This window comes from Capricornis sumatraensis, chromosome 14, assembly GCF_032405125.1.
Source record: "Capricornis sumatraensis isolate serow.1 chromosome 14, serow.2, whole genome shotgun sequence".
Taxonomy (NCBI): domain Eukaryota; kingdom Metazoa; phylum Chordata; class Mammalia; order Artiodactyla; family Bovidae; genus Capricornis; species Capricornis sumatraensis.
Window position 1 is genome coordinate 62,921,959 of NC_091082.1, and position 16,136 is coordinate 62,938,094.

General features: G+C 37.4%; 1 protein-coding gene across 2 annotated transcripts in view; it reads left to right on the forward strand.

Annotated features, from left to right (window-relative positions):
- Nucleotides 1-16,136, forward strand: part of RABGAP1L (RAB GTPase activating protein 1 like) — a 721,006-nt gene that overhangs the window by 227,855 nt on the left and 477,015 nt on the right. For both annotated transcript variants that reach the window (XM_068986467.1, XM_068986468.1), the window contains exon 13: nucleotides 2,738-2,888. In XM_068986467.1, the coding sequence (XP_068842568.1) occupies nucleotides 2,738-2,888 (151 nt within the window). The remainder of the gene's footprint in view (nucleotides 1-2,737; nucleotides 2,889-16,136) is intronic.

The window sequence follows — 16,136 nt, forward strand, 5'->3', positions numbered from 1 at the left end:
CGTATAACCATGTAGTACATGTAGTATATTTAATTACTTTGAGTTACTCTTTCATTATTCATTATGGGACTCATAATTCAGGATTTAATTTCATGAGAAATGAGCTTAGCCCTTGGCACACTGTTGTTTTTAGTTAGTTTTTTTTATACTGAGTTAAGAAACTCACCTAGCCCTCAAATCATGTGTTTTTCCTATTCAAAAGTATGTTGTTGCTGTTGTTGTTTAGTCACCCAGTTGTGTCCGACTCTTCGCAACCCCATGGACCGCAGCATGCCAGGCCTCCCTGTCCCTCACCATCTCCTGAAGTTTGCCCAGGTTCATGTCCATTGCATCAGTGATGAGACTCAAATAATAAAATTACAAAAACGATCCTTTTATGAAACTGTTCCCGGCTCTCTTTGGTGCACCATTCCTTTGCTAATTTTAAATGCAGTTGGAGAGTGAAGAATAGGCAGCTGGAAGGAAACCCATGTGTCATATAGTTTACTCAGGTGTAAGTCTCATCAGGAATAGTTAATAATCTTTCTACCTGATACATTTTTATAAAAATCAACTCTTTTTTTGAATTCTTTCATTGTTTGTGGGGTCAGTGCTCAGTCTCATTGCTGTGAGGGCTTTCTCTAGTTGGGGTGAGCAGGAGCTGCTCTCTAGTTATGGTGTGCAGGATTCTCATTGTCGTAGCCTCTTTTGTTATGGAGCACGGTCTCTAGAGCACAGGCTCAATAATTGTGGCACGTGGGCTTAGTTGCTCAGTGGCATATGAGATCTTCCCAGACTATGGATCTAACGCCTGTATCCTGCATTGATAGGCAGATTTTTTTTTTACCAGAGTCACCAAGGAAGCCTCTACTTGATGTATTTTATGGAGCATATTTGGCTATGGTGTTTTTCCAAATTAATTTATTTTTTAATTGAAGTCCACTGGAGAAATTTAAAGACTTGAAATGACTTTTTTGTGTGTATGATTATAAAAGGATTCAAGATCGTTATAAATATTTCAAACAGTATAGAAAAATAAAAGGAATACTTTCTCTTAATTCCATTACATAAATATTTTGTTGTTTATTCTTCCATATTTTTTCCCTATGCATGTCAAAAGCAGGTTTCAAAATAGTATGTGTTAAGGAGAGAGTGTGAGAGAGAGAATGTGTTTTTTAAATAATACCATATATGCTATTTTGAAACATGCTTTCTTCACTTAGCAGCATAATTAAGGTTCTTTAACGGTGTCATGGCACGTTAAATCGTGTAAGCTCTACCTCTTTTTACTCTGTTTTGCTTCAAGCCTGTCAGTATCGTTAAGTTCTCTAACTCAGCAATATAAAAGTTTTCCCTTAAAAGGCTGAAAGAAAGCAGAATGGTCATAAATTTGATGGTTTATTAAAGATATTAATGGAATGAGTTTACTTGAACTTTCGAGTTACAGAAATTGTTGCAATTTTTCCGAGATAGTCGGGTTATGAGAGTATGGGGAAAGCTTGAAACATATTTTCAAGTGAAGGACATGCCAAAGCTGAGGTCTGGGCTGCATTTGGAAGAGTGTAAAGATGGAGAATTTGATAAAGTAGGCAGGAGGCCAATTTTAGAAAATAGATGTATGGTTTCTATGACTTCACAGGTTCAAAACCTGAAGCAAAAACCTGGGATGTTAGACCAAACCACAGTACATCTTTAAAGTTTGGATGGTTAAGTTAGGATCAACTCTTAAGAGATTAAAGGTGAGCAGCAAATAAAAGTAGAGACAAAGTCTGAACAAAACGGTGTGGAACATAGCTCCAGGTTCAAGCTAGGCATAGGCTGCTGCTGCTAAGTTGCTTCAGTCGTGTCCAACTCTGTGCAACCCCATAGACAGCAGCCCACCAGGCTCCCCATGTCCCTGGGATTCTCAAGGCAAGAACACTGGAGTGGGTTGCCATTTCCTTCTCCAATGCATGAAAGTGAAGAGTGAAAGTGAAAGTGCTCAGTCGTGTCCAACTCTCAGTGACCCCATGGACTGCAGCCTACCAGGCTCCTCCGTCCATGGGATTTTCCAGGCAAGAGTACTGGAGTGGGGTGCCACTGCCTTCTCCAGACATAGGCTGGGAACTACAATTCACTTTTGGTTCAGTTGGGCAGATGATCAGAGTCGCATACCTGCTATGTGATAACTGGCTTCATGACAGTGTATTTGTCTTTGTTCATGTTCTAAGCATCCTTGGGAATGGGTAAAGCTGCTAAGTGTATGTGGCTAGGGAGTTGGATAGGTCATATGAGGTTTGTAGGAAAGGGCTAGGTTCTTCCTTTTGCAAGCTCTTTGGATCAGGATTTAGAAGTATAGTCAAGCTGTAATAGGTCTCTTTTCTGATCCACTCTCAGCATCCCTAGCCCCCAGCCCTTACTACACACACCATACTTCAAATGGCTCTTTTTATGCCTTGAAATGATGCCTGGGAATATACAGTTAACACATTCATTATTATGAGTAAGTTCATAGAATGTTTAAAAAGTAAATGAGAGGAAGGAGGGTGGGATAATGTGGTTCACTAATAAGCAAGATGCAATCAAGAAAAAAAGTTGAAGACGTTACTAAACTTAAACACTACTAATATTATTTCATGCCACTTCTTGCCATTTTCCTCCTGATTCAGTCTTACACTTTTTTTTTTAAATATATAAACTCACTAATATATTTTCTATAATAGCAGCAGGTCAGTAGTGGTGAAGGGAGTATGAATGGTTTATTTTCTTGTTTTCTCAGGCACAGTAACCTTGGTGCACGACCAAAGGGGCTGTCCACTCTGGTGAAGAGTGGTGTTCCTGAAGCATTGAGGGCAGAGGTATGGCAATTATTAGCAGGCTGCCATGACAACCAAGCGATGCTGGATAGGTACCGACTTCTTATCACAAAGGTAGGAGCTCTTTTCATATTACTCTCATGTGACAGTATATTAAGTAAATCCTGTTTTCATAGCTCTAATAAGTCATAAATGCTTTGAACTTTTTGAAAAGCTATACTGCATTGTTTGGTGACTATGTCTGCCTTTTGTTCTGAACTCTTGTTGAATAGTGATAAACAATGGACTGTAGTCATCTATGAACACTTAATACCTTGGCTTTCATTTTTTTCAGTGATTGTTATAACTATTTACTATGTTGGAATATACTTATATTTCAAATACTTTCAATTAACCTTTCTTACTGTGTGAGATTTATATACAGTTGTACACAGTATAATTGTACTCTAGTATAATTTTAAAGTCAAATTAACTTGAAATTATGACTATCTGTGCTTATGTAACCTTACACGTAGATGATGTGGATAGTTGCCCAGATCCTTATCCTGTCAGGAGCCTTTGGTTCCAACGTAAATTCCTCTGCTTATGTCCAAAAAACTGATTTTAGAACATGGGTGATCCTGGCTCCTAGGCTTTCTTCTTAGGTCTTACCTCCCAATTTCTTAATCTACTCTAAATCATGATTTTAAAATAATGATAACTTTTTTTTTTAAAGAAAATCTCTATTCATAAAGGAATTTTTTTTTTCAGTAACACTTTACTCCTCAGGCTACATCAGTTTTTAAAATTCTTTAGCCCCTCTAATTCCTTCTCCCCTCCCTTACCTCTTTGCTTCCAGTCCTTCCACAGATATTTTCTGAGTTCCTAGTATATTCAGTCACTGCTCAATTAATATATTAAACAACCCTTTATACCATTTGTAATTAGTATTTTCTGAAGTGGAATGTGCAAGATAATCCATTGATGTTGGGGGCAGAGATATCTAAAGTTCCATTTGCAATTTTAAATTGCAGATACAAAATGATGTTAAGCTATGCTCATATTTGCTATGCTGTGGTACCTTACTAAGTCCTTGGGGCTAATGGCCACTTATCCCTTGTGGTTCAGGAGTGAGGTGGGGGAAGAAGGGACTTGCACACTTTGGAATGAAATAACAGTGGTGCTCACACTCATGTATTCACTTTTAGAATATTCAGTTTTCTTGCAGTTTGCATGCATTAGGTTAGGTGGATTTACAGGTTATCTGGTTCTAATCTTCATAGGATAGATGAATGGTTTATAAAGATTGATGTCACAGGATGCTACATATCAAGATATTAAAAAAGAGAAACACACTACTCTTTTCCTTCAGTCAAAAACTAATATTATGATAATGGATGACAAAGCAACTACTTTGGGAAATAAATTCATGTTATAGGAAAGGATGTTTGAAACATTTGGCAGTTTGAACATCACTGTGATTTTTGTGATTGAAAACTGCATGTCTGTATTATTAAAAAACTCTTACCATTTTCTTTCTTTGAAATCTGGAATCATAAATTTCAAGAACATTTAAATCTTGTGCAAGTAGTTGCAGGAAATTTGAGACTGATTGTTAGAAATATAAAAATTCACTGCGTTCTGATTTATTAAGAATACTTTGAGAAAATGAGGAATTGCCTAGCTATATTTCATCAAAATGGTTGATGGGTGGGACTGAAACAAATGCGCCTCTGCTCTGTGTTTTCCAGATATGCTCATGATTAAAACCATGAATCAAAAAACTGATTTGGGAATGTTTTCAAACTGTCATTTCATAAATTGCTTGACAAACATATTAAAAGATAAGGAGTCGTAGTGTATGATTCTGTCCATGTGAAATATTCAGAATAGATATGTCTATGGAGACAGAAAATAGACTACTGTTTGTCAGGGTATGGAGGAGGGGAGGAATTGGGAGTGACTGCTGACAGATTTGAGGTTCCATTTTGGGATGATGGAAATATTCTGACATTAGACGTGACAGTTTCTCACCATTGTGAATATACTAAAAACCAGTGAATTATACACTTTGCTGAATATTATGTCATATAAAGTTTATCTTTATAGAAAAATTACAGAAAAAAATTAAATTACCCATATTTTATATTGAATAATATTTTTGTACTATTTTTGTTAAGCAAACATTTTTCATTAAAAAAATCTTTTTCATAGTCTGTTTCTATGCTTTATAGTATTTTTATTAGTACAGTAGCACTTGTGAATAATAAACATAAATAATAAATATACATATATTGAAAGTTTATGCTCAGACATTTTTATTAATGATACCCATCTGAGCAAAAATGTCCAGAAACCATAACTCTTGGCATCAAATCACTTTTTCCTATGAGTAAGAAATTGTATACTTTTAATGACTATTTGTGGGGTAGCAACTCCAGCGTTCTTGCCTGGAGAATCCCAGGGACGGGGGAGCCTCGTGGGCTGCTGCCTATGGGGTCACATAGAGTTGGACACGACTGAAGCGACTTAGCAGCAGCAGCAGCAGCAGCAGCAGCGGCAGCAGCAGCTACTGTCATATTCCTTTCTCTGCTAAGAGGGTTTGTTAATTCATACCTTTTAAGATTTCAGACTTTGGGATAAAAATGAAAATAGTCTGACACAATATTGTTTATAAACTCCTGACTATATATGTTTTTATGTGTGACTAAAGCTTTACTAAGCATATACTTATAAATATATACTAAGCACTATGATGGTTTTGAATATACAGTTTTCAGGAAGAAGATCCAAGAGACAGAATGACATAAATGTTTTCATTGAATAAAACATTCCCAGACTCCTTTCACTCTGGAATTCTGACAGTGGTTTGTTTACTTTCTGCCTGTGAAGACTGGAGGGAGGAAAAAGCCATATTGTTTTTCTTTGGCAGTAGTAGGCAGATGCCTGGCCTTTGCCACTCATGAGATTTTCATCTGCTCTGGACATTCCCTTATGAATCTCCTGCCTTCATTCTGTGTTCCTTTTCCCTTCAGTTTCCTATTTGATTAGCAGTGGCAACCTCCTGATTCTTTGGACTATAGTTGTGGCAGACCTATAAGCTAGCACTGATGTTCCCTATCTTTTGGTCCAGTGTTTAAGGACCAAGTCCTTGCATTAATCCATTTTGAAATGTTTAGAACAGGTTCTGTGTCCCTGACTGAACTCTGTCTGATATATTTGGTCTATGCTTGTCACCTTGTTGTCTCAAATGACTTCTCTACATCGTATTGTGTCCAGTAAAGAGGAAAGGAAAGACAAAAGCAACCAAACTTGAGGTTAAAGGAATAGTCCTCGATACTGCCAAGTTCTGCCCAAGATTTCTGAAATGAGCTGCAAGGTTGGGGATCCCCGGTGCCATTCTCACTTTATACTAGATGGCTACAAATTTGGGGGTCCCCATAAACTCCTACAATTCATGGGGTTGCAAAGAGTCGGACACGACTGAGCGACTGAACTGAATAGACTCCCCTAGGCATGTAGCAAAGTGTTAGGATTACACGTTTTCTTTTTTTTAAAGCAAAAAGATATACATCAGATAAAAATTAGAGTCCGCCAAAGGAAGAGATACATTGGAAAGAATCTGTAACTGTTAGGGTTCCAAGGAAGCTTACATTCAGTTCAGTCGCTCAGTCATGTCCGACTCTTTGCGACCCCATGAATTGCAGCACGCCAGGCCTCCCTGTCCATCACCAACTCCCAGAGTTGACTCAGACTCACGTCCATCAAGTCAGTGATGCCATCCAGCCATCTCTTCCTCTGTCGTACCCCTCTCCTCCTGCCCCCAATCCCTCCCAGCATCAGGGTCTTTTCCAGTGAGTCAACTCTTCGCATGAGGTGGCCAAAGTACTGGAGCTTCAGCTTCAGCATCATTCCCTCCAAAGAAATCCCAGGGCTGATCTCCTTCAGAATGGACTGGTTGGATCTCCTTGCAGTCCAAGGGACTCTCAAGAATCTTCTCCAACACCACAGTTCAAAAGCATCAATTCTTCGGTTCTCAGCCTTCTTCACAGTCCAACTCTCAGGGACACCTTAACTTCCCAGCATCAACCTGTAGTAGTGTGTATCACTAACCTGGGCATTTCAGCAAGCTTTGGTGTCCAGAATTTTTATTGGGATTTCTTAATATATATAGTTAGAGACTTCCCTGGTGGCTTAGATGGTAAAAGCATCTGCCTACAATGCAGGAGACCTGGGTTCGATCTCTGGGTTGGGAAGATCCCCTGGAGAAGGAAATGGCAACCCACTCCAGTATTCTTGCCTGAAAAATCCCATGGACAGAGGAGCCTGGCAGGCTACAGTCCATGGGGTTGCAAAGAGTCAGACATGACTGAGCGACTTCACTTGACTATATGTATAGTTAATCTTTATAGATATAGTTAATCACATGTATGGGTGATTGATTGAATCATTGCCAACCATTTGGTTGAACTAAGTTTTTAGTCTTCTTCTCTCCACTGAGATTGGATTGAAATCACCTGGCTCAACACCCCTATCCTCTAGTTTCATGGTTGGTCTTTTTGGCTTGGCCAGCTCCCATGCTTAGTCCTCTTCTTAGAATAAACTGTCTATGGTCCTTCCATGAGTCACCCAAAATGTAAGCATAAATTGTAAGAGGTGATTGGTGGGTTCCACCATGAATGACAAAAATTCCTCTGTCATATGGGAAATTCCAAGTGTTTAAAGGTTACCTTCCATGAGCCTGAACTTTCCTTGAATCTAGAACTCTTTGGCATATCTGGACCAGGTGTGTCACCCTTATAAAGAGCTTTTCCTTAAACCCCCAAACAACTTACACTTAATTTCTTTGACCAGGATTCTGTTACATGACTATCTCCATGGAATGCTGGGAAATATTTTGTTAAAATGGTATGTTGTGACTCCTCTTCATCCACTGAAATACGAGTTTATTAATAAGAAAGAGAGACTCAATACTAGGTAGACACCTGCCTTTCTCTGCAATACCTGCCTATTGATAGTGACAGTGATTGAGCTTTGTTGTGGAATAATTTATTATGAACTAAGCCTAGTAGCTTATTTTAGGACAGCAAATGTTTACTAATCACCATTTGAGATTGACTAATAATGTATAATTTAAAGATAGTATAATAAATATTTTCACCTTTGGTTTACAAATCAATGACCACATAAAATTTTTAATGTTATTAATATTTCTATCAATAACAGTGCCATTTATCAAAAGCATTTTCATATAAACAATGCAGAAATGTGTGGCTCTGATCATGTGCCTTTATTCAGGCTCTCAAGTCATAACATTTCTGTGAGAGGAAGTACAGTGGTATATTTAACTTCATTGTCTTCCTTGCTTGATAGCCAAACATAATAAAAATAAGATGAATAATGACAGTATTGTTCTTTCTCTATGCTTTCGGGTAGAAATCAGACAGCAAGTGTTTGTAGCCAAGAACATTAAGAATGCACTTTGGTGTTGAATGCATATGAGCTTAGGAGATAGAACATGAATACCTAGAGGATTTTCAGTAAGAAGTGCCTGCGTGTTTAGTCCAAAGCTGGTAGTATTTTCTTTTGGTCCCATTAATCTCTCCTCTCTTATTAAGGGAATGGCAAGATTTCAAGGTTAGTTAATGAACTGGTTCAGCTTGAACAAATAAACTTGCTAAAATCCCTCCCAAATATATCAGATAATACAGGGAAGAAGGAAAAGGTGATTGGGCTCTTAGTAGAAAAACTAGTCTGTTTATCATTTCATCCTTTAGTAGTAGTGTGCTAGTTCACTCTTTGAAAAAACAAATCACATTCTGAAGCAGTCTTTCCAGGTGAGATGGCATATAGCCAGCAGACTGGATCCAGCTTGTCATCTGCTTTGTGTAATCATCAGTATAATACATTAAAGAATAGTATCCGTTGTTCACTCAAGCTTGTACTTCCTGTTTCATAGACATACTATTCCTACTCTTTATTACTTGCTTTCTGTTCTTCATACATTGTAATACCTGACCAAGCCCTGAAATATGCTTGATTTTGTGACTCCATCATATTAGCATATCAACCTTTTCCTCAGGGGAGGGAGCTGTCACAGTGTGCTTTTAGTTGATTAAAGCACTTTGCAAGCCTTTTGACTGATAGGAAAAAGACTTTAGGGACCAAAGTTTTAAAAAGGATGAAAAACTCTAGACAGATTTAAGATGAACCAGGACAGGAGCTGCAGACTAACTGGTAACCTTAATTTGGAGCTGAGGACCAAACAGAACAAGCCAGATGAGTCGATCCATCTAAATCATGTTAACTCCAATGCCAGGATCAGGGAACTTTTAGGTACAACTTGCCTTAGTGAAAGCTATAACTCCACTTTGGGAGGAAATGGTGCTTACTCTGGAGGGAGGATGAGATGGTTGGATGACATCAGCAGCTCAGTGGATGTAGTTTGAGTGCACTCCAGGAAATAGCGAAGGAAGGGAAGCCTGGTGTGCTGCAGTCCATGGGGTCACAAAGAGTCAGACACGACAGCGACTGAACAACAACTGGCGGGAGACCATGGGTTCAGATTTCAAGCTCTGCTGGTTACTAGCTCGTGACCTTGGGCAAATTCCTTAATTATCCTTTATCTCATTTATAAAGTGGTCTTAATAATGCATATTGTATAGAATTGGGAGGATTGAATAAGATAATAAGTAGTTTACATAAAGCACTCAGAGCATGCCTAATACATGGTAAGCACTCACTAGTGATAGGGGATGAGAAAAATTATAAAGCAGTGTATGTTTCAATGTTAAATGAGTAGCATGGAAAAGAAGGAAATATGGAGATGACTATGGGTTCGTGATATCTGTGTAGATTAAGGACATCCTCCTGAGAAATAAAGAGAACGAAGGAAAATGAAATATGTATAACCACTTTTATGTACTTGTGCCACTGATTCATCCTTCAATTTATTCAATATGCAGGTGTTTTCTGTGTGAAGAGTAACACCGGTATCTTATCTAGTAGAAATGCACAGTCCAGCAGGGAAGTCAGTCTGGAAGGCAGAGGAATGGTGATGACATGGTTAAGTTCTGTGACAGAGATATGAACAAGGTGATAGGGGAGCACAGAAACTGGAGCAGCCAACTCTTTTGCCCAGGAGCCAAGAACAGGAGGGTATGTTTAGGCTGAGGCAATGCCATACCCAAAGACACAGAGTTGTGAAAAGTTCTGCCATGGTCAGAGGCTGTAGGAAACTCAGTATGAGCCACAGGGCACTCTTCACCATCAACTTTAGGTCAGCAAGGACTGCAAATGGATTTGCTCACTGCTGTAATCTTAACACTAGGACTGCCCTCTAGCAGATTCTAAAACATACTTGCTGAGACAACCAGTGGAAAGTGGGATGGTTATTATGTCTAGTGCTTTCATATGCCCTTTCCAGGTGAACCTGACACCTTCAGCGATGGCACTCCCATTTTTACCATCGATGAGATGGGGGGTTCAGAGAGTTTGAGAGACCCACAGTTACTAAATAGCAGAGTTAGTATGTGAATCCATAAAGTAGAAAACTCTAAAACAGACATGAAAGGGACAGGGCATTCTTATGTTTTGTCTTTTAAAGATCCTTTGGAAGGGAAAACTCTTTCTCTGTATTTTCCTCATCATTAATCATTAAGGGTAATAAAAAGTTAAAGAAATACAAGCAGTATTATCCCCTTTTCTCTACTTTATGCTAATCATTGTATGGATATTAGATTTTAGTTTACTTGAGGAATTCTGTTTATAGCAAAAAACATGTATAAACTTTCCATATGATAGAACATTTCTTTTTTTAAAAAATTTATTTTAATTGGAGGTTAATTTACAATATTGTATTGGTTTTGCCATACATCAACATGAATCCGCCACAGGTATACACGTGTTCCCCATCCTGAACCCCCCTCCCTCCTTCCTCCCCATACCATCCCTCTGGGTCGTCTCAGTGCACCAGCCCCAAGCATCCAGTATCATGCATTGAACCTGGACTGGCGATTCCTTTCATGTATGATATTATACATGTTTCAGTGCCATTCTCCCAAATCATTCCACCCTCTCCCTCTCCCACAGAGTCCAAAAGACTGTTCTATACATCTGTGTCTCTTTTGCTGTCTCATATACAGGGTTATCATTACCATCTTTCTAAATTCCATATATATGTGTTAGTATACTGTATTGGTGTTTTTCTTTCTGGCTTACTTCACTCTGTATAATAGCTCCAGTTTCATCCACCTCATTAGAACTGATTCAAATGTATTCTTTTTAATGGCTGAGTAATACTCCATTGTGTATATGTACCACCACTTTCTTATCCATTCATCTGCTGATGGACATCTAGGTTGCTTCCATGTCCTGGCTATTATAAACTGTGCTGCGATGAACATTGGGGTACACGTGTCTCTTTCAATTCTGGTTTCCTTGGTGTATATGCCCAGCAGTGGGATTGCTGTGTCAGTAGTTTATAGAATCAGTAACAGAAAAGCTGAAATCGCCTAACTTCAACCCATCCCTTTTCAAGTGGGTGTTCACACATCTTTCCTAAAGTCGACGTGAGGCTTCAACCACTGTCTGCTGCTACATGGTTTCTGCCAGAGGCTGAGGACACTGACACTGTGGATGGATCAGTGGCAGACTTCTACCACATACTTCTGAAAGTATAAGTTCTTTATTGCTTATCATTGAGATTTCTTATTATTTCTATTAAATTAGCGTTCTTCATAATATTGAGGTGATCTGAAAGGACAATGAAAGGATTGTAACCTTGCTGCTCTTTATAGAAGCAAAAAGAATTTAGAGCTTCAAAGATTAGGGTTAAATATTAAAACAAATTTTTTTAAATTTTGGTTACAGTGGATCTTTGTTGCTGTGTGCAGCTTCCTCCAGCTGTGGTGAGCTGGGGCTACTCGTTGTTGTGGTGCACGGGCTTCCCACTGTGGTGGCTCCTCTTGTTGCGGAGCTCAGGCTTTTGGTGTGTAGGCTTTAGTACTTGCAGCTCACAGGCTCAATAGCTGTGGTGCATGGGCTTAATTGCTGCAGAGTACGTGGAATCTTCCCAGAGCAGGGATTGAACCTGTGTCCCCTGCATTGGCAGGCAGATTCTTGTCCATTGTACCACCAGGGAAGTCCAGAATTAAATCTTAATTGCTGGCTTTATGAGCCACTGAGTAATGACAACATTTTCACACATTATGGGCCATTTGACATGGGGAAGATTGTGGATGTTTTAGGGCAATCTGCATTTTATGTAGCTTTACAGAAATGTATGTATAATTTTTGTAATTACTATGGATAGTTTATCAAGTCTGCTGATTACTGTTTATAGAACATTGCAAATATTAGACTATAATTCTCTCCTTTTTTGTATACGTGATCTAATTGATAACATTCATACTTTATATTTTGTTAAAATAAGCTTTTAATTGATAAGCTTTCAGAAGTAATGTTATCATAAGCCATTTCCTTCTCTCACTTAAATTTGTTTTTTTCCAAGTGAATCTTTTCTCTAAGAAGTGTTTTTATATATGTGCACACACACAATTTCTTTTTAAAGGATTTAAATCCTAGTGCTAGATTGACCTGAATTTGAGTCTCAACCCTGCCATGTATTAACTTGTAATCTTGAGACGTTATCTCAACTTTATAAGCCTCAGCTTCATCATTTGTAAAGCACAGATAATAGTAGTACCTACTAGAATTGTTGTGGGAATTAAGTAAAATGATAAAGTGCTTGGCATATAGTGTGTATTTAAGATATGAATGTATGATATTAGTAATAATGGATATTTGTATCAGTGTACACTGCTACTTTAGTGTTAGTCAACTTCCAGTCATATAGTTTTCATGAGAACATATGGTATGAACAATAGCTGATAGAATTAAGCATTAATCTTTTTAGAAGTATGAAAAATAAGATTTGTCTTGTTTTTCTTTCCTTGTGGCTAGTGAATATCATGGGATGTTTGAATCTTTAAACTTGGCTTTATAATGATTATATGAATTATTATTTAGTCATTATACATATTCCAGGATATCATAAAATTAAATGATATTCTCTAAAAATCACTCCTGATGGCTATATGATGTAATCAAGACTGCAAGGCAGATAAAGTGTCATTCACTTATTAATTCACTCATTCAGTAACTCATTATTGAGCATCTTTTATGGGTCATGCCATGTGTGGTTTCTAAGCCTGTGTAGACAAAAGGGGCCTTATAGCTTTGAGTAGCATGGCCTAGGGAAAGCCAGACCTATATGCAGATAGATCAAATATATGATGATACAGGTTATAACAGGTATTTTAACCAAGTATGTGGAATATGAAAGAGGTGGTGGCAGCTCTGCTTGGGTGAGTCAGGGAAGACTTCATGGGGAAGTTGATACCTGAGGTGGGAATTTAATATGTCTGAGTGGGATAGGGGAGGGAGTAGAGTGTAGGAGTAGCTTACATAATGATTCAAGTGCCCTTTGGTGACTTAGCTTGGATTATCCTGGAAGCCTTAGGAAGTGAAGTCAGTGTGCTCCTTCCTTCCCTCACTTCCACCACAGTTGGCTAACTACATCCACTACTAATGGGTCAGTGTTTATCCCCTGGTAAAATGAAAAGAACATAATACAAGTTTATTCTTCTTAGAATAAATATGTGAAGTGAAAAACCTCAGAAAATTTGTCATATCAAAATGGATATTTATATTTAATTGACATACCTAGAGTTGATGTAATCATCATAATTGGTTGATGTACCTAGAGTTGAAATAATAGAATTTGAACTAGTAATTTTATAGTATCTATTTGGTAAATGAGTACCTATTGTGTATCAGGTATTGTGCTAGGATGGTAATGCACATTCATTTTTATAATCAGTGAACTGAAAAATACCATCTACTGGCTAAGTACAAAACAGTAAAACTTGCAAAGAAGAAGTCTAATTTGACATAGTACAGAAAGCATATGCTTAAACCTCTATCAGCGAGTAAAAAGGGCAAAGTTGCAAGCAGTTGGTAGTTTGGTAGTTGCTGCCAAAAAATATTTTTTGGAATATAAATAAAAAACAACAGTAAGAGTGGCCTGTGTTAAGATTCTGCAAGTTCTCTGCTTTCTTGAGGATTGTATGGACAGATAAAGCTTCACTGTGTTTATTCTTGTCAGGTTATTAGTACTGCTCAGAGTAAAGCCTGTCTTCTTTCTGTTCTCCAGTGTATTATTGTAGCAGATGGCTTTTAATAAAACATGTAGCTAAAGAAAAAATTTTACCCTATTTTAGTGGAATGTACTGTAATTATAATTACTGGACAGTCTCAAGGGGAAGTGTTTAAATTGGGTTTTTTTTAATGATCAAATGAAATTTAGTGAATATTTGAAAAGCGAAATTATGCAATCAGTTACATTTTCTTTTCAGTTTCCACAACTAAAATAAACTTTGTATGTGATTTAGCCAGGTAGATATTTGCTTTTTCTTTATATGGCTTAGTTTTTTAAGATGCAGTGCTATATGTTAGTCAAATAACATTCAACACTAGTTTTGTTGAGAGGCAGGGCATTGCTTAATTACATAGCTGTTCTGTTGTCTGTTATCACCTTGTCTATTTGTAGGAAATGAGCTTTTTGATAGAATGGGGTTACTCCTGATCAATCCCAGAAGAATATATAACAATTATAAATATATGTGCACCCAACATAGGAGCACAGCAATATGTAAGACAAATGCTAACAAGTATGAAAGGGGAAATTAACAATAACACAGTAATAGTGGGAGACTTTAATACCCCACTCACACCTATGGATAGATCAACTAAACAGAAAATTAACAAAGAAACACAAACTTTAAATGATACAATAGACCAGTTAGACCTAATTGATATCTGTAGGACATTTCACCCCAAAACAATGAATTTCACCTTTTTCTCAAGTGCTCACGGAACCTTCTCCAGGATAGAGAAGGAATATGGCCCTCACATCCTGGGCCATAAATCTAGCCTTAATAAATTCAAAAAAAATTGAAATCATTCCAAGCATCTTTTCTGACCATAATGCATTAAGATTAGATCTCAATTACAGGAGAAAAACTATTAAAAATTCCAACATAAGGAGGCTGAACAACATGCTTCTGAATAACCAACAAATCACAGAAGAAATCAAAAAAGAAATCAAAATATGCATAGAAACGAATGAAAATGAAAACACAACAACCCAAAACCTGTGGGACATTATAAAAGCAGTGGTAAGGGGAAAGTTCATAGTAATACAGGCATACTTCAAGAAATAAGAAAAAAGTCAAATAAATAACCTAACTCTACACCTAAAGCAACTAGAAAAGGAAAAAAATGGATAATCCCAGGATTAGTAGAAGGAAAGAAATTTTAAAAATTAGGGCAGAAAGAAATGCAAAAGAAACAAAAGAGACCATAGCAAAACTCAACAAAGCCAAAAGCTGGTTCTTTGAAAGGATAAATAAAATTGACAAACCATTAGCCAGACTCATCAAGAAACAAAGGGAGAAAAATCAAATCAACAAAATTAGAAATGACAATGGAGAAATCACAACAGACAACACAGAAATACAAAGGATCATAAGAGACTACTATCAGCAATTATATGCCAATAAAATGGACAACGTGGAAGAAATGGACAAATTCTTAGAAAAGTACAACTTTCCAAAACTGAACCAGGAAGAAATAGAAAATCTTAACAGACCAATCACAAGCACGGAAATTGAAACTGTAATCAGAAATCTTCCAGCAAACAAAAGCCCAGGTCCAGACGGCTTCACAGCTGAATTCTACCAAAAATTTCGAGAAGAGCTAACACCTATCCTACTCAAATTCTTCCAGAAAATTGCAGAGGAAGGTGAACTTCCAAACTCATTCTGTGAGGCCACCATCACCCTAGTATCAAAACCTGACAAAGATGCCACAAAAAAGAAAACTACAGTCCAATATCACTGATGAACATAGATGCAAAAATCCTTAACAAAATTCTAGCAATCAGAATCCAACAACACATTAAAAAGATCATACACCATGACCAAGTGGGCTTTATCTCAGGAATGCAAGGATTCTTCAATATCTGCAAATCAATCAATGTAATTCACCACATTAACAAACTGAAAATAAAAACCATATGATTATATCAGTAGATGCAGAGAAAGCCTTTGACAGAATTCAACATCCATTTATGATAAAAACTCTCCAGAAAGCAGGAATAGAAGGAACATACCTCAACATAATAAAAGCTATATATGACAAACCCACAGCAAACATTATCCTCAATGGTGAAAAATTGAAAGCATTTCCCCTAAAGTCAGAAACAAGACAAGGGTGCCCACTCTCACTACTACTATTCAACATAGTTCTGGAAGTTTTGCC